At 51.0% G+C, this 19,475-nt stretch overlaps 1 protein-coding gene across 2 annotated transcripts in view; it reads left to right on the plus strand.

Moving 5' to 3' along the window:
• The first annotated feature begins 19,131 nt into the window (after nt 1–19,131).
• COG1 (component of oligomeric golgi complex 1) overlaps nt 19,132–19,475 on the plus strand; it is a 13,876-nt gene continuing 13,532 nt past the window's right edge. For both annotated transcript variants that reach the window (XM_034789721.1, XM_034789722.1), the window contains exon 1: nt 19,132–19,443. In XM_034789721.1, coding sequence (XP_034645612.1) covers nt 19,144–19,443 — 300 coding nt within the window. In that variant the 5' untranslated portion in view covers nt 19,132–19,143. The remainder of the gene's footprint in view (nt 19,444–19,475) is intronic.

Below are 19,475 nucleotides of genomic sequence, written 5' to 3' on the forward strand. Positions count from 1 at the left end.
CTCAAATGTATAATGTTTCCCTTCTTCCACCTGCAATGAACTATAAACACTGCTCCAGCGGGCGGCATGGGCCATCTTCAGTCCTGGGCTAGTGGTGGGTTCCCATAGTCACACAGCCATTGCTTTTCTGTTGTTTTCCTCGAGTGGAATATGGCAGGGACTTTTAGCGAGAGGCTGACTGAGAGGCGTCAGAGATTAGCAGCAGCATCCTTCCCCTGGAAAGTATCTGCAAGTTTTTAATCTGCAGAGACACACACAGATTTTGGTGCCGTTCAGTTCCAGCATTCATGGTGCTCTGAGTGAAACAGCTACTGGAATATTGCGGAGGTGTACGTGTGCTTTGTGTGGTGTTATTACACACACACACTAAGGCTCTATTGAATCCATTGGCTCTCTCTCTTTGGCTGTTCAGTGAGGACTTTAAGTTCCACGTGCATGTTTTCTGTCGATGTTCCTGGGCGAAGGCTGGCTAGCAAGACTCCTGGGGTTGTAATTTACAAGCCGCTGGCCATCAGTTATTACAAGGTGGATGCCTTACTTTGCCATTGCTCTGAGCGTGGACGTTTCTGACGCTGCAGATGTTGTCTAAAGAAGGTACAAGTGAGAGGCTAAGGGATATTTGACAACTCTGTCTAACATGTTGACAGATGCCAGGCATGGTTGGGGTGTGCTTAGTTCTAAAATTTAGTCACCACTGGGGGGTGGGTTCGGCTTCTGGGGGAATGAGCTGTGATACTGCCGGGCCAAATTGTCTTCTCAGTTACAGGGATGTAAATCTGGACTAACGCTCTTCAGAAAGCAGAGCCCAGCTTCTCCACCCCTGTGAAGGCAGCTGTAAAGTGCTTGGGGGAGTCTGGAGCCATGGTGCCAAGATACTATGGTGATAGATGTAAATACGTTAGCTGGGTCAGTGAGGATCACATGTTGGAGGCTAGAGCAAATGGTAATTGCTGGGTTCACCTGTAGAGAAATCTACTGATGCTAATCAGATCTGCTCCTCACCCCCAATCCACCCCGGCAGAGTGACTGTAGGGAATAGGGAAACCCCGTGTCTTAAGGGGTCTGATCGGGGGGGGGGGGGGGGGAGGAGCAGATCTGATTAGCATCAGTAGATTTCTCTACAGGTGAACCCAGCAATTACCATTTGCTCTAGCCTCCAACATGTGATCCTCACTNTTTCTTCCTCCAGACAATGGGATTTACATACTTCCCCTCTGAAATCTATACGGCCGTAATGCAGGCATTGTTTCTCTAGCACTCCACAGCACTGGGGAACAAACAGGGGGGGGGGCGGGGGGAGACAGAACAGACATTTTTTTCTTTAAACCACCAGTAGGTCTCCAATTGCACCAGTATAACCAGCAGCCTAGACCTGGTTTCTGGTGACATGGTGCTTTCGGGAGAAGAGGAAGCCCTGGGGAGATGGGAGTGACCTCTTCTGAAGCAGCGAGGGGAGCTGAATGTTTGTTCCCCAGTGCTGTGGAGTGCTAGAGAAACAATGCCTGCATTACGGCCGTATAGATTTCAGAGGGGAAGTATGTAAATCCCATTGTCTGGAGGAAGAAAGCTCACCAGGTACACAGCCAGGCCTCCCTCCAGCTCTCACCTTGTTCTCTGGTCAGTCCGAGGCATTTTGGTGGCACTTGTCACCCTAGTGTCTGAAAGCTTTACAAATCATTCCCGCCCCATTTTACAGATGAGGAAACCGAGCCCTGCAGAAGTTAAAGCCAGTGGTTTCCAACCTTGGTTCTCATTGGGCCGACTCCATTCCCTGGGTGCTGACGTACCACAAGCTGGGCACCCAAAAGTGAAAGCAGCCCAGCTGAGTGGGAGTTGTTGGAAAACTTTGGCTACGGCTGTGCCCAAGCTCCCGCTGGGAGCCTCCCCACTCCCAGTCCTGTGCCTCAAATATAAGGTTTCTCCCCCCTCCCTTTGGAGCCAGCCCCAATCCTTCCGCCTAGCACCACGCCTCCAAAGCCCACAGTGCTACAGGCCGTATTCCCTAGAACCCCACCCTGGGCACGGTCGTTTACAGCAGCGCAAAATAAGTGCAACGGGGCGGACAGAGCTCCTCAGTCAGCCGAGGAACCATTTACCCTGGGGGCAATAGCTCCACAAGGTGCATAGCCATGGAGGATCTGGCCCCGGGATTTGAACTCGCATAGGTTAGCGTTCTGCTGGTGCAAAGCAGAGTTCTGCACAGTCGCTTCCATCAGATGAATGTGCCCTTCATTTGTTTTGAACCAGAATCTTGATCTATTCCCCTCTCTGCTCTGTTAAATTTACATTTAACACCTGCTCAGGGGTGAAATTCTGCCCGCAGTTACCGATATGCAACCCCATTGCCTTCAGAGAGGGTAATCGACGTCTGGGCTCACGCGTGTAAGCAATATCTCTCCCCCCCCCCCCCCGTCTTTTCAAACACAGGACAGAGAACAAGAAGTTTCACACACACAAACACCCTCCCGCAGCCCTTTAGCTTGCTGCTGGCCAGGTGACAAGGACCCCGTTTTATCTCTGGGCTGTCTGAGGTATTCTGCTATATGCCATTTTTATAAGGAGGAAGTAAATATTAACCAAGGCTTTGCAACAACAAAAAGAAAATCTACTATTGATGCTCCTGGGATTAAAACCAAGAGGAACATGTCACATTAAAATGAAAGATGGGGTCATGATTGCTAGCCTTGAGGCTTTGTTAGGTGCAGGTTTAGTGGTACAGCACTGGCAGTGCACCAGCTGGGTTGGAGGTGCTGAATATCTCGTGGGTAGCGTGGGAGTTATTGGTATGGAAAGAAAGTAGCGGTGGGGAGAGAGAGGTCTGCTTCAACATCTCTCTCCTGATGAATATTTGCAGGACTTCTCCCGCAGAAACCTGTACCGCAGCTTTATCCAGAGCTTGCTAGCCACTTGCGTTGTGTAGCAACGCTGAGTCCTGTCTACACGCAGAAACGGCACCTCTTTGACTTACGTTTAAAAAAAAAAAAAAAAAAAAAAATCAATGGAAATGGTGGGAACTCGCTTCTTTCAGTGTCAACGGGACTTACAGCGGTTTAGTTTACACCTGCTCCCAGTTGACTTAGACCAATGAAAATAAGCCTCCTGGTTTTAAACGCAATAGGAGTGTACCCGTGGCCGTTAGCACCAGTTTGGTTTAAAAATCGCACCTTAGGGTTAAACCAGTGCAGCTTGCTGGTGTGGACGTGCTCCGAGTGGCAGAAAAGGGAAGGAGATGGACAGAGTTGGCTCGTTGTAAAGTGTGCCCAGAAGTCTCGTCTAAGAGCAAAACCTTTTGGAAAGTTAAATGCTTGGCTACTTCACGCTGTACAAACCATGGGGCTGAGCTTCTGCTCCTGGGAACAACTGTTCAGTTAAGGCCAACTTTTCCCCAGAAGATGCCCCGGATGTGGGGGGGGCTCATTTTTCTGGGGTCCCCACTTGCTCCTGGCTTTCTGAACGGCTGAGCACCCACAACTGCAGCTGATGTCGCTGGGTGCTGAAAGTCGGCCTGGCCCCAAGAACTGAGGTCCCACTTTTAAAAAGGTTGGGCCTTAATGAGGATGACTTAATGAAGCTCCGTTTGTCCCCCAGACACGCTCGAGGCAAGAGAAGCTGTCCATGAAATGGTTTGGGCCAGATCCGGGACCCGACTCAGCCCAAACGCCTATGATGTGAAAGCAGTGGGCTGTCCTGCCGTCCCGGGGGTGAGAATCTTCAGCCTTGGGGAACTCGGCGCCTCAACCTGGGTGGGGGGAGGGTTCCAGCGAAACCTCCCCCTGCCAGGTGGGTGCAGCCTCCAGAGGCTATTTGGAGTAAGTGGGAGCATCTTGTGCAGCTGCAGGGGGGGGGGAGCCAATAGGAACTTCTTAGGCTCCCATGTCCAGCGTGCAGCAGGGTTTGCTCAGGGACAGACATATGCCCAGCAAACACATGTGCACAGCGGCCCCACCCTGAAGCAGGGAACCATGACCCTTGTGTGCATCCTCAACCACCAATGCACGGTAACCACTTTGCGCAGGCGCTTGTGCTGTCTGCCTGTGCTCCACCTGCAGGTCTGGAGGGCCAGGATTCGCCCTGGAGTAAGGGCTGCAGCGCCGTCAGGAACAACCCACTCTGGGAAAAGGGAGGGGTTCTGTGCCCACGGTCTGGGCTCAGGTCAGAACTCGGGTCACAACCATGATGGGGGAGTCTTATCTTCTTCCCGCAGCTCATAAAACCCACTCCGGGCTGCGTCCCGGACAGCGCTTGCTGGGGGAGGGCCCCAGGCCGGAAACGCAGGGACTGCTGCAGGTCTGGATTGAGATGCATGGGTGAGCACTGCCGAGGTGCAGCGCATGTATGAGCTGTGGCAGCGCTAAGCGGTCTAAGCCCTAAATTCACCCGTTTATACTATCCCGGTGGAATTTTTACTGCCTGGGGAGAGAGCTGGTTTGGCTTCCTTCAAATTGTTCCCAAAAAGATTCTGCCATCTTGCATGCTTGCAATTAAGCAACGGCAGTTCCATCGCTGATGTGTTTTACACGCTTGATTTTCAAGGGAATTTGTCCTGACAGATGGTACATTCAGAAAAGCCTGGTGTGCCCCCAGCAAGTGAAATTAACCGGGAGATTTACAGCAGGCGTGTTGATTTTGGCAGTCTCGTGTTGGTGTGCAGGGGGCGGGGGTGTTGTTATTTCACACATTGGACTGCCCCCAGGGCTCATTAATGAGGTTAATTAAAACTCCTCTCGGTCCTAGCAGAGCACAGTAAACCTCAAGGATATTGGGAAGCAGAGAGAGAACTACTAACGCCATCCTTCCCAATGGTGTTTTCCTTCTCCTATCCAGCATGGGCCTGATCCTGCACTCCTATTTGGTTATAGGTGCTTTGTTTATTGTAGGGTTGCTTGTGAGTGCTGTGTTGCTTTGTTTATTGTCGGGAATGCTGGGCAGCACACATGGGTTTGATTACTGTGGGGTTGCTGGCGAGTGCCCGTTGGTTATTGTTGGTCGCTGTACAGGCCGGTTTGTTATTGTAGGACTGCTGGTTGGGAGCGCTGGGCTGGGCACACTCTGGGATTAGCTGTTGTGCTAGGCTGCATAGTGGTTTTGTGACATGGACAAATATCCTGTCAGAACTCAGTCCGGCGAGGTGCTGAGCGCCTCAGCCCAAGTCCCCTTGATTGGGAATCGGAGGAAGGATAAGCCAGATCTAGAGATGAAAAGCAGGAACCCTCTGTGTCCTGAGCAGCCTCTGAGTTCAGTGTGGCCGCATAGCCATGACTGAGGGGACTGAATGTGTCAAGCAGGGATACTGTGCATGTCTCCAGCACCTCCTGAAAGCATGTTAGCAACAGGAATTCATTTATCCTCACAACCCACCTGGGAACGAAGAGATGAGTGCCACCCCCGCGTTACAGAGCGGGAAACCAACGGGGAGAGAAAGTGACTTGCTCAAAACACACAGCGAGGCAGTCATAGAACCAGGAAGAGAACCCAGGAGTCCGGACTCCCAGTCCTTTGCATTAACCACTAACCCCTGCTGCTTCTCACCGGACCATGACCCAGGCAGCAGTCTCCAGCTGGCAACAGCCAGACAGCTTTGGAGTACATCTCAGGTCAGGGAAACTGAGTGCACTGGGAAAAATGATCCCCGAAATCTCAGACAAAGAGAGGGAGAGGTTGCACGCACAGGCAGGGCTTTTCTGCCAACTCATTGACAGCAGCAGAGACTGGCAATGCAGGCCGCTGCGTCTCGTTCAATCTCTGAACAAGGAGTGATGCTGGAGTGACGGCCAGCGAGTCGATCTCTGTTCAGCCTCATTGCAGGGCAACGGCATCACGGCAGGGCAAAGGCACCTGGAGGACAGGTCCACCAATGGCTATTAGCCAAGATGGTCTGGGAAGCAACCCCGTGTTCTGGGTGCCCCTAAACCTCTGACTGCCAGAAGCTGGGGTTGGACGACAGGATGGTCACTCGATTATTGCCCTGTTCTGTTCATTCCCTCTGAAACATCAGGCACTGGCCCAAGCTACCAGGCTAGATGACCATTGGTCTGACCTGGTATGGCCATTCTTATCTGTGTCTCCTTCCAATATCCAAGGCCTGAATCTCCCCACCCCTGCCCATAGATTTGGCAATCTCAGGGCACCCTGGAGGCCATCTGTGCAAGACAGAGTATCATGAGCTGCCCTTTCTCTGCCATCTGTATTGGACTATCCTGAGCATACGCTCCACAGTTTCTCCAGTCCTGCACCTCCCACCAGCAGGACAACTAAATGGGGGCAGTGCAGTGTAGTGGTCAGGGCAGGAGCGTGGGCGTCAGCACTCCTGGGTTCTAGTCCCATTTCTCCCACCCACCTGCTGAGTGACACTGAGCCAGGCGCGTCCCCTTTCTGCACCTCTGGTTCCCCAGCTTTGCAAAGCCTTGGAGGAGCTGTAACTGGAAGGCGCTGGGGAAATGCAAAGCATTATCAGGGAGTCCATGCTCAAAGGAGCCCTGTGCCTCATGCAGCCATTGCAAAGGGAGCCCAATTGGCTTCCGCTCTGATGCAGTCGCATTTTACACCTAAATGCTGGTGCAAGGCCGTGGCAAATCTACATCATTAGCCTCAGCTGGCCCCATGACCGCTGACTTAGTACCGTCTCTCTCAGCTGGGCAGAGAGGGGAGAATGGAACTGCTGGTCCGACTGCAGCATTGGGCTCCAGGAGCTGCCCAGCCCGTCGAGAAGGGGCTTGTGGGCACTACAGGATTCTTTTCAAAAAGAGGGATTTAGGATTGGGCAAAGAGAGCATGGTTTTGCTCTTCAGGGCAGGGCCCCTCCGTTTGTGCTGTGTGCATACGTACAGCGCCCGGCGCACTCAGGGCCCCTGATGCACTCACAGCACCAATGAATCACTATTAGAAAAAGCCACAGACCTTCCCTCTTTGCCCTGGGATTAGCAAATCCACCCGGGTTTTGCAGGGAAGATTCAGAGATTCCAAGGCCAGAAGGGACGACTGTGATCCTGTAGTCTGACCTCCTGGGGTCTTCCCAGAATTAATTCATAGCCACTGGGAGAGACCTCTCCCTCTCACCCCTCCCTGCACAAGCCAAAGGCTCAGAAAATCCTCCTGGCCATTCTCTTCAGGCTACCGGCCCTTCCTCCAGGGCCTGACGCTCTGAACTGCTGGGAAGCACCTCAGAGCCTCTCCCAGGATCAGGCCCATTGACATCACAGGAGTCAGGCATGCTCAGCTCCCAGCAGGATCGGGCCCCTGAGCCAGAGCTGCCTTAGTGACTTGTCTTTGCCTTCCCAGCCTCGGCATCCCTCGCTAAGCTGAAGGGGAGCCGGAGCGTTGTTTGAGCAAAAGCATCACTGCCCGTCTCCGTGGCGATGTCGCGGCAGAGCCACGACTTCCCGAATGTTTCAGAGCGGCGAGAACAGCCTAGGCCCAGCCTGTCCACCCGGGGCTGACCCCTCTCATCCCCCCGGCGTCGCGGGGTGCTCCGCTCCCTGCAGTCACACGACTGGGGGCCGTTGTGTTTTGGGCCACGGACTCTTAACCCTTGCGTGGTGCGCTGCCAGAACATTAACCAGGCCCTCCCATGCCAGGGAGGTAACACTTATTATCCCTGGGTTTCGGGGGTGGGGGAAACCGAGGCAGAGGGGTTGAGTGACATGATAGGACGGGTCCCCGAAACACCCCGGGGGTTGACACAATTGCAGTTAAGCCGTGAGGAGCTTCACGCGGGCGAGCACGTTGCAAGAGGTGCTGCGTTTTCAGTTCGAGGAGGACAGAGGGACAGACAGACATCCAGCAGGTGCTAGAGTAGCTGAGCTTGGCGTTTATTCGGAACTGGGCCCTGCAAGGTGCTGAGTGACGCTCCTTGGTGGGCGAGGGCACTCAGCACCTGGCAGGATAAAGCCTTGGTGAGAGAGAGAGAGAGAACCTGCATGCCCCCTCCTTTGTTAGTCATAGTGCACGGTCTCCATTTCACTTAGCCAGGCAGGTGCGAATAATCTCACGGGGGATAAGGGGCACTTGGCGTCTTCAGCCAGGTCAGTGTCACCTTCCTGAAGCCTTGCCCTGATTCTCCAGGCCCTACCTCTGTGCTCTGGTCTTTCTGAGTTCCCTACCATTGATGGGGGGACCCATCAGCCCCCGAACTCGCTCCCATGTACGGTATAGGCCCAGAGTTCAAAACTAGCCTTAAAACTTATCTGCTTGGTTATTGGCTTATCTGGGTGGGATCCCAAACCACCCAGGTTTTCCCGGGTCCCACATTGGGAGCACTTGACCTGGTTGGGGATGGGCCCGCTGAGTGCCGCCTACCCCACTCCTTGGCTGAGTGGGGTCGCTTGAGCACCACCTCTGCCCCTCCCTCACCCCAAGGGCTCAGCATGCTAGCTCCATAGTCCCTAAACCCAGCATTGCAGCACTCGAACGCAGAACCTGGAGGGAGGTCCCTCGTGCTGACACTAGACCAGCGTAGCAGAGCTTTGCCTTGATTACACCCTGCTCTGTTGCCTGGTTACTTCCTTTTCCAGAAGGTTTTCCTAGAGATTTGCCTGAGGGGTGCAGATTGGAAGAGACCGATTTCCAACACCGGTCAATGGAATCCCCTTGCTATGTCAGTGTCCTCTCCTCTGCCCTGTGGGGGTAAAAAGCTCATGCACACTGTTGCGGAGAACAAATTCCCCGTCCACTCAATTTAAGCTTCTTCTCTACCAAGATTCGCTCATGCAGCAGCAAGAGCTACGTGCCCGTGGACGCCCGCCCGTGCTGTGATCTCACGCGAGTTGCCCATCCAGGTCTCACACCATCGCTGTGGTTTATTTGAAGGATCATCCATATAATGATTCAACTGGGAAAAATACGTCTGTATGTATCCAGTTACAGTCAGGAAGGCCGTGGTCTAAAAGCGATCAGTTTTAGAACAAGGCAGTAAAAGAAGGAAACAGAAGTACCGGCAGCAGAACTCTCAGCCTGCAATCCAGGTAGCGAATGTGAGGTGTGACGCCCCAAATTCTCTTCTGTGTCTGCCAAGCACCCATTTTTGCATCCTTTGTCCTCTGCAAGAGGAGGTGGAGCGAACCCCTCGTTTCCTGGTACAGCCCTTTTGCAATCAGCTTGAATGTAGTAGCTTCACACAGGTTAATAATTTGGGAACAAAATGGCTCCCAGAAGAAGGCGATACCTGAACTACTTCTCCCTCCGCAATTTCCCATGGAGAATGTTGGAAATTCTTCATCCCAGAAAGGGTCACTGCAGGCACTAGCAAAGCAAGACAGTGGCCCTAGGAGCTTTGGAATCGTGGAGAATTCAGCTCCACCTCTGGGCTGCAGCCCTGTGCTCAGTTACACCGTAGTCCCAATCAGGGCCGTCCGTTACAAGAGGGGCAAGTCCATGTGGATGTGTGCTTTCCGGCGTGCATCATTCCAAATAGCCAGTACACTTGATTTGGCACTTCTGCTGCCCCTCCATGCACTTAGTACCTGTTTTATCTGAGCCCTTATGGGACTTCTCAGTCCCACTGAAGCATAACCCGAGTCACTCTCAAGGAGTAAAGTCCCCTAATCAGACAAAGGCCCTGGCTCTCCCCTCCTTTAATCCAGTGTAAATCAGGAGTAACTACGAAGTTACACCTGTTGGTCACCATGTTCAAGGGGCTTTAGATCAGGCCCTTAAATCAGTGGGAAGGGTCCGGCAGAATTAGGCTCTAAATCCAGTGCTTCTACCCTATTCTTTTAACCTGAGCTGTCATTTTCTACCCAAAGGACAGCCAATGACAATGACCAATCCTCTTGCTTCATCCCTCTGGTTCTTTGATTCCCTGGGCCCACATTCCCATTGACTGCCCATTCACTCCAGTGGCAGGGAGAGCAGGAGCAAGGCCGCTGGGTTTACATTGGCGTGAGGACATACATCCCCTGTTCCAAAGTCTCGGAAAGCCCTGACTGCTGCAGGGATTCCTCCCCATCCTCGCTGTGGGGCTGGTTGAGAGGAGAGAAGGGGTGTAGAGACCGTACATAGCAACACATTTTATTATTATTATTGTAGCGATGAGACACTTGGGCATTTTGTACCCCGCTATTTTGCTGTTGTTCCGAGTGTACGAGTCTACCCCTGCATGTGTGGTGTTTGTGTGCGACGGTCAGACCCTCCTTGTGTGGTTCCAATGAATCCGTGTTGCCTTCGGACCCAGCCCTGCAAGCCTGGACTTCAGCTGGACTACGCTCTGGAGTAAGAAGCACTCAGGCAGTAAGGGATGCAGCATCCTCGCCTTTGTGCCAGTTACACAGTGGAATAACAGCTATAGCCTCTCTGCCGAGTAAGGGCAGAGGGGAACCTTCTTTCACTCAGAACGAAACCTGTATCCCTCAGCGGCTCTCTATTTATGTTCTCTATGCGATGTATGTGTGTGTCGGTTGTGATACCAGCTGTGACTTCTAGGACTGTAACACCAGAAGTAAAGTGACTTTACTGGCTAATTGTTTCTCTGTGGAAGTGTATTGTGTACAGGTGTCTGAATGAGAAACCAACGCCTCTGCAGAGGGAGAGGGCGTCTCGTATCCTGGCTGTACACATGGAAGCTGAAAGCTGGTTGCGGGAGAGAAGGGGGGGTTAATATAGTCTCTGGTTTTCCCCCCCAAAAATGTTATGAATTAATGTTATTTTCTCAATAATAAAAGGAAATCAATTTTTCCCCGGGGGGGGGGGGGGGGAGATTGTGGTGGTAGGCCCAGCCCTGAGCACAGGATGGGGCATTCAGTGCACTAATGGTGGAGTAGCACCAGGAGGCGCTGTGACTCAAGCACCCTGCTGAGTCACTTCCTCCCAGGTTGCTCCTTGTTCCCAGGGGCAGCTATATATACAGCTGGCCTATGCCACCAGCAAACCTACTCCATCCCTCTTTGCCTGGGCTACTCAGGCCAGCAGGGGGCTGGAGCAGCAGCTCTGCCCACCTGCCCCCTGGAGGGCGTACGTGGGCTGCACCCAGACCCAAACTCCATGGAGCCCGTGCAGGGGTGCAAGGATGTATACGCATCAGTTACATTTTGTAAACTCCTTGCCAAGGATGAGTCTGGTCCTACACGATTAACTGAAAGGTCAGGGAAAGCAGTGGCAGGGGGTGAAAATAACCCCTCTGGAACAGCCCCGCCAGCTGCAGACATCTCTTCCCCCCCAGCCAATGCACCAGAACAGGGACTAGATATACACCTAGGCTGATCAGACAGCAAGTATGAAAAATTGGGAGAGAGGGTTGGGGGGTAATAGGCGCCTATATAAGACAAAGCCCCAAATATCGGGATTGTCCCTATAAAATCGGGACATCGGGTCACCCTATCTACACCGTGGATTCGAGACAAACCTAAGATGATGTATTTGGGGGTGGAGGTTGAGCTCATGTCCCCTCCCAGCTTCCCTCCCTCCAATATTGTGCCCTCCACACTTAAATAAAAATCCCAATTGCGGACAGTTTTCCCCCCGAAGACCGGGACGCCAGCTCCTGGGAGCCGGACTCTGCTTCCTGTTCTCCTGCTAGGGCACTCCTCAAGCAGCCCTATGGAAATCCATCCCTGGGGAGGAATACAGAGCAAGCCGCCAAGCAAGGTGAGTGCAAGTGGTAGCATCTAGCTCCTAACTGCAGGGATGAAGAGAGAAGGGAAATTCCCCTGGTGAAACATTTACCATAGAGTACAGCCTCTGCCGCATTTCAGCCCCACAGTGAAGATTCCATTGCAATAAGACAGAGTGTGAACAGCTCAGAGAATGCTTCGCGCTATAGGCGAACCTTGAAATGAACTGAGGAGACAAAGAATTGTGTACCTGACTCCCACAAAAGTGATTTGGGTACTTAATGCCCTTAAGCTCTTTGGAAGATACCAAGCTGAAGTGTTATCTAGATGACAGTCACCAGGCCACTCACTGATGTTCGTGAAGAATGGTGTGGGTGTGTGCATGGGGGGGAAAACTGGAATTTTGTTCCTCTCTCTCTCCTCTCAACCCCTATTAAAAGCTGAATTTCCAGCCTGTCCAAATCTAGACTACCATCCATTTTATTGTTGCTGAATTAGTCAGGGAGATAAACGGACGGGTGAGTGGAGCTACAGAATGCTGGAAGGATGCAATTGGCCTTCAACAGGACACAACCCTGGAGAAGAAGAACGTCCAGTTATAAGAATTGGGGCTGGAAATTTGTCGCAGCATTCTTTAAATTGAAAATCAGGGAGCAGTCATGGTAAATTTAGTAAGAGTCCCGGGCTTAGGGACGGCTCTGTGATTTCTGATTAAACAAACAAACAAAGAAACAAAAAGTGCCCTGACAAATGAGGGGGCACTGACCACCCGCAGCAGCACCCTCTGGCCTGGTACTGCCACCCTCATCCTGGCTGGGTGCAGAGAGGGGTCCCGGGGGAGGGGGGGGGCAGGAGGGCTGGAGAGTGAGCCTGCCCCTCACTCATCCCAGACATGGACAGAGTGTCATGTTTGGTGAGAGGAAGGAAGGCAGGTGTCTGTGCCAAATTCGAGTGAGCGGTGCTGTGACTCCATGTGCCAGGTCCCAACACTCGGAGCAATGAGTTAGGCCCAGCCCTGGGGGACATAGGAGCCACCACTGTGGGATGGACTCGCTCCAACCCCCCCACCCAGGACCTCCCCTCCACACTGGGCTGGTGACCCACCTAAAGCCTTCCTGCAGGAAGTCACAGAAACAGAGAAATCATGGTATCCATGACTTTTTCTGCACTGTGACAAACCTGCTGCCCTAATCATGATGCTCCCCTCCCTCCCCCAAAAAAGGAAGGGAGATAAAACGTCAGGCTTCAGCCACTCTAACTATTAGGATGAGACCTTCTTGGGGGGTGGTTATTATCCCACAGGTGCCTCATGTGGGGCTTCTTGCACCTTCTCCCGAAGCACCTGGCACTGGCAACTGTCCGTGGCAGGTTTCAGGGCTAGACTGTCCGTGGATCTGAGCCAGTTCCTATGGTAGCTCCCAAAAAAAGTATTGCATGAAACAAGAACAATACAAATTCCTGCAGTTTTAGTCCAATCATCTAGAGCAAAACTGGTTGAAATTCTGGCTTTTCAAAAGAAACACATTTGGGGGCTGTTCTGGAGCAGCGGAGTGTGCCTGAGATTTTCAACAACAAAAAAAATCCAACAAAAATCTCTGAGAAAGTTTTTTTCCTATTAAACATTTTTCAACCAGCTCCAATCGTTAGAGAGATTATTGCAGTTGGACTGATTTAGCACTGGGAATGCCAGGACGTATCCCAAGGCTCACCAGCAAGGGAATGCTCAGAGAGTCACTAGCTCTGGAACCCTGGATGACCCAAGTACAGAGCACAGACTGGTCTGAAATCTTTTCTTAAGAAGTTTTGATAAAGTTACTGGCCTTCAAGGAAAGAGATGCCCAAGGGGCTAGTTCTCTGCATCCACGTTTATCAGCCTGTGAGTGCTCCCTACAGGGGAAGGGTGCAGCTGGCACACAGCATGGTAAACCATAGACTATCAGGGCTGGAAGGGACCTCAGGAGGTTCTAGTTCCACCCCCTGCTCAAAGCAGGACCAACCCCAACTAAATCATCCCAGCCAGGGCTTTGTCAAGCCAGGCCTTAAAATCCTTTAAGGAAGGAGATTCCACCACCTCCCTAGGGAACCCATTCCACTGCTTCACCACCCTCCTAGTGAAAAAGATTTTCCTAATATCCAACCTAAACCTCCCCCACTGCAACTTGAGACCATTGCTCCTTGTTCTGTCATCTGGTACCACTGAGAACAGCTGAGCTCCATCCTCTTTGGGAACCCCCTTCAGGTTGTTGAAAGCAGCTATCAAATCCCCTCTCATTCTTCTCTTCTGCAGACTAAACAATCCCAGTTCCCTCAGCCTCTCCTCATAAGTCATGTGTTCCAGCCCCCTAATAATTTTTGTTGCCCTCCGCTGGACTCTTTCCAATGTTTCCACATCCTTCTTGTAGTGTGAGGCCCAAAACTGGACACAGTACTCCAGATGAGGCCTTACCAATGCCAAACAGAGGGGAATGATCACCTCCCTAGATCTGCTGGCAATGCCCCTACTCATACAGCCCAAAATGCTGTTAGCCTTCTTGGCAACAAAGGCACGCTGTTGACTCATATCCAGCTTCTCATCCACTGTAACCCCTAGGTCCTTTTCTGCAGAACTGCTGCCTAGCCATTCGGTCCCTAGTCTGCAGCAGTGCATGGGATTCTTCTGTCTTAAGTGCAGGACTCTGCACTTGACCTTGTTGAACCTCATCAGGTTTCTTTTGGCCCAATCCTCTAATTTGTCTAGGTCCCTCTGTATCCTATGCCTACCCTCCAGCGTATCTACCTCTCCCCCCCAGCTTAGTGTCATCTGCGAACTTGCTGAGGGTGCAGTCCACGCCATCCTCCAGATCATTATTGAAGATATTGAACAAAACCGGCCCCAGGACCGACCGTTGGATGGTTCATCTCTGAATGAAGCAAGGTATGGTATAACAAGAGCACGTTTATGAATATTAAGCAGGCCCATGCATGTCACGTGCAAGCAAGTGGTGCTAAGACTGCTTTTCATCTACGAACTATTGTAACATTACAGTCATGGGAAAGCTCATCTGTTGGAAAAAAGAGTGTGCCTGAGTGAGAGACATACTGTATTACCAGGGAAATGAATAGAGATAGTTACTGCAGTTGTAAATAAATTGGCCTTCCTATGACTTATTGAAGAACAGCTAGTTCTGCAATCAGAGAGTGCTGCTAATGAAGTAATGCTCTGCACCAATGGCTGTAAGAAGTCTTGGAGAGAATAAAGCGACCAAGTGAACCTATTGTCAAATCGGTCTAAGCTGCAAAGTCTGGATCAGAGCCAGATCTGAACGTCCGCAAGGTTCAGGAGAAGGTCGGTTTGTTCCATCACAAGTCAGCTATGAAATTTTGATCTTTCTTGACACTGCACTGAAGTCTGGGGGCTCTTTGGACCCTAATATAATAGCAGGGGCATCTCTCCAGAGGTCCTATTCTCTCACCACAAGACACAAGCATGGCCCATTAGGTTCAAGTGGAGTTTGCTCTTTTCCCATGGTGGGGAGGGGAGGGGAGAAGAGCGTTAGGAAACTGAGTGCTTCTACAGCATGCTTCCTTCCTATTCCCACTCCCTTACTCCACAGTCTGCTGCTTTCAAACCATCACCATAAAAAAAACAAAACAAAACAGGTAATCTGTGAGCATACACCTGGGGAAAGCACTTTGCATAGATATTGTTACATCACATAATATTCCTGGGGCAGACAGTACTACCTGCTAGAGAGATGCATTCATTTAACTAGAATATATGTGCAGTAGGTCTAGAGGTTTCTTCCAGGCAGACTCATATATATGAAATCTGACAAGTCAGACACCTTTCTGCTTCAATCAGGAGGTGTTAAGCCTTTGTAACAAGGTGTAATCCAGTAACTGTCCTGGGAAGCTCTTGCAAACCGAGCAATTATTAGAGCAGGCTGGTTTCATTGTGTCTTTGCAGCATTTCAGATGTTCTCATCCTATTCAAATATTTCTGTGCTGCAGTTCTTGAAATACGTGGTTCGGGTGTGAGAAATTTTTGTTTGGGAAAAAAGGGAAAAAATAAACTAATACACACCCAGGTACTTTTTGCTCACACAATATTTGCTCATACCTGAGAGCAGTGTATTGTTGCAAAGCTAATCGCCTTAACAATTGTTCGGTTGAAAGCCTTCTTTAGCATGGCAAACTTTATCCTACTGTGCAAGTACATATTTGGCAATGTCCATAGTGTACATATTTACAGACGATAGAGTTAAATCCAAAGTTGTAACTCTTGCTTTCCTTGATCTGATTGGTTATTTGAGAAACAGAAAGGGCTACTTTCTCTCTCCCCCCCTTTAAGTACAAAGAAACCCTTTATTTTAGCATATCCTTTTCTTTTAATTCACTGTACAGTTTTGGAAGGGACTGTGTTAGATACGGATTTGATATGGAACCATGTCTCCTTCTAGTGTCTGGCCCCAGCAGTTATAACAGCTGGCTACTTATTAGGATGACCAGACAGTAAGTGTGAAAAATCGGGACAGGGAGTGGGGGTAATAGGAGTCTATATAAGAAAAAGACCCAAAATCAGGACTGTCCCTATAAAATCAGGACATCTGGTCACCCTACTACTTATTGCTAAAAGACATGTGGGTTCTTCTTGGTGCTCAAAGTACTGGGTTCCAGTCTCCATTAACAGCTGAAGTGTCTGCACGTAATGAAACATACATGCAGTGTTCTGTTGTTTTAATATAGTAGTGTTGATTTACTGGCCTGCATAAGTCAGAGTCCTTTAATTTATTAAATTTATAAACACCAGAAACAAATGATCTAGAAACAGAACAATAGGTGGAAATAGACTCCAACCAGAGGATCCAAGTTCAGTTCTAAGCTTGCTGGCTGGCAAACCAGGCTTACCCCTATGTGATGAGCAACCTAGGTTTTCAGTTTCACTGTTTACAAGAGCACAGATGTTCCAGCTACTAAGCAAATTGTGCACAAAGTGAGAATGAAGGAATATAAGGCCTAGTTCCGGAGCCCAAATCATTTTTTTGAACGGTTTGACTATGGGCCACAGGTAACATATTTCCAAGCGCATGCAGTCCCAGCCTTTTGCCATGGGGCAGGGGGCAGAGTCTGGAGGTTGCAAGATACTAGATATCATTGGGGTTAAACTTGTACCACTTAAGTTGCAAATTCATCCTGAAACCTTCCACTGAGGACACAAGGGAGGTTAATTCGGCTTGCTGAACATCCACAGGCTGCTAGCACTGTTTTGTACCTAGGGCAAATGGCCTTCAAGCACCAACTAACCAAAGACAGGAGGGGAAATACACAGTGGAGTTCTGATGCCTCCTAACCTTCAGGTACCTGTTTCTAACTCAGCGCTGTACCAGAATACTGCACTTTGAGATGCCTTTCCCATTTTCCCCAGCCCATCACAGCTGGCTTAGCTTTAAGGGAGATTCTGTGCATTTCACGCATGAAGGATTAGATCCAATCATCCATCCTTGCCCTAAACTGAGCAGAGCATTCCGAGCCCACCGGCACTACCAGGAGGGATTTAAGGTGCCCATAAGTGGAGCAAGAGTGGCATCTTCAGGACAGTGAGATGAACTATCCGGGATGGGAAGTTAACAGCTGAAAGGGCTCCCCCCAGAGCAGATTTCACACGTTTACTTCCTGCGGGATCAGAGGAGTACTATTAACATCACCTGTTCCTTTAGCTGGTGCTTGGAACATGTATGATCACATATGGTCTCAATTAGAAAACAAAACCAACTATACTCCACAACACCTTCAAAAGAGGAGCCTGGGAACTGAAATTCATAACTCTGCTGGACACTAAAAACCACAGACATAACAGAGATGCTGGTTGTATGGCTCATTACAACAATTTGTAACCCTCCCAGCTCCCTTTCTCCTACAAATGCAGAGGTGTTAATTACCCACTTCATTTTAAATGGTCTCCTGCAACACAGGTGGATCTCTTGTTTAATCTGGCCCACTTTGTATATAGCTGTGACACTCACCAGTTATCTTCTCCAGACCTGAAGAAGAGCTCTGTGAAACTCGAAAGTTTGTTCCTTTCAGAAACAGAAGTTGGTCCAATAAAAGATATCGCCTCACCTACCCTGGGACCCCATCCACGCTGCAAACAAATATACTCCACAAACTCTATCAGAGTCATTTCAAAAGGCTGAAGACAAACGATCACAATTCGTTTCACACGTAGGGACAGATTGTGCAGGTTTTTTTTCTTATGCAACCATCATCCGAGCCCATATTTAGGACCTAATCCTGAAGTTAGATACATAAACACCTTCATAGAACTGAAGGCCAGTAGGGACCGTTTAGTTTCACCTCCTGTACATCACAGGCCATTAAATTTCACCCCGTTACCCTTGTACTGAGCCCAATAACTTGGGTCTGATTAAAGCAGATCTTTCATATTTCTACCTTGATGCTGGCAGAAATATTTTAAAGATGCATACAAGTATATATTATAAGGCAGTACTATGTGTTATTTAACTGCAATTGAAAAACTCAATATAACCAGGTTTTAGACTGGATTTAGACCTTCCCCTGCAATGGGGAAATACATACGTTGACTAAAAACCAAAGCAGACCGGTCTACTTGTATTGCACAAGCTCCAAGTAGAATGGCAAAAAATGTAAACGAGCAGCATTTTAACGGATCAACATTAGAGATGCACTTCCAGGCTCTAAGAGATTCATCTAAATTCAAGGGCACCTAGTTGTAAAACAAACGATTGTGAAAAGTGGACGACGACTAAGCTTCAAGAACTCAGGAAGGGTGGGTTTTTTTTTTTTAAGTTGTGGTGGATTACTGCTTGGTGGAAATCAGTGTCTTGGTTCCACAATGGTGGGTGCATTAGAAATGCAGAAAGAGCGGAGGGAGAAAAACAAGGGAGTGGGGGCATTTCTGGTATAAACAGCAAATCAGAGGAGTTCTTTCAGGTTTAAAATCTCTTTGTGACTTGCTCCATCCCGGGCCCAGGAAGCATCCCCACAATGGCACAGGGGAATGGGACAGGATAACATCAGCCTTTCTCAGGGGGCCAGGACAGTTGATCCTGCCCATTGCTCTGGGAGGAAAGGCTCTGTGGGAAGGGGATGGGGCTGGTGGAGGGGGGGTGAGCACCCTATGGAAAGGGATGGTGACTTGAGGGGGCCCTAGGGAAGGGGATGGGGGGGTGGGAAGGGAAGCGAGGGGGCCCTGGGGAAGGGGATGGAGGAAGTGAGGGTGCCCCTAAGGAAGGGGCTGTGGGGGGGAATTAGGGGGTTCTATGGAAGGGGAGGTAAATTTTGGGGGGGGATCACCTATGGCATGTGGGGACCTATGGAAGGGGGCGGGGCTCAGCACGTGGAGACCCTATGGAAGGGGGCGGGGCTCAATGGGGAGGTTGCCCTTGCCCCTCACAAAGATGGCGGTCCATGAGGCAGGTTAGCAATTGACCGGAAGTCCCGCGAGCCCTCCCAAAGATGGCGCCGAGCGATGCCCCCAGTGCCCGGAAGTGTGGCTGCCCCTCCCAAAGATGGCGGCGGCACCTGTCGGACACGTCACGGGTAAAGGGACGGACGGCGGCCGCCCAGGGTCGCGCCCAAGATGGCGGCGGCGGCGGCGGCGGCGGGGCCCGGGCTGCCGCGGGGCACGGAGGCGGCGGCGCTGTTCGAGGCGCACACGACGGTCGAGCTGCGCGAGGTGGAGCGGCGGCTGCGGGCGGGCATCGAGCAGAAGCGGGAGGAGCTGCGGCAGATGGTGGGGGAGCGCTACCGGGACCTCATCGAGGCGGCCGACACCATCGCCGAGATGCGCCTCAGCGCCGAGCACCTGCTGGGGGCGGTGCGGGGCCTGCAGCGCGGGGCGCCGGGGCCGCGGGGTGCCAGGGAAGGCCAGGGGGCCCAGGTGAGCGGGGGGCGGGGCCTGTGTTCCCAGGT

The sequence above is a fragment of the Trachemys scripta genome, chromosome 14 (genome assembly GCF_013100865.1).
Source record: "Trachemys scripta elegans isolate TJP31775 chromosome 14, CAS_Tse_1.0, whole genome shotgun sequence".
Classification (NCBI taxonomy): domain Eukaryota; kingdom Metazoa; phylum Chordata; order Testudines; family Emydidae; genus Trachemys; species Trachemys scripta.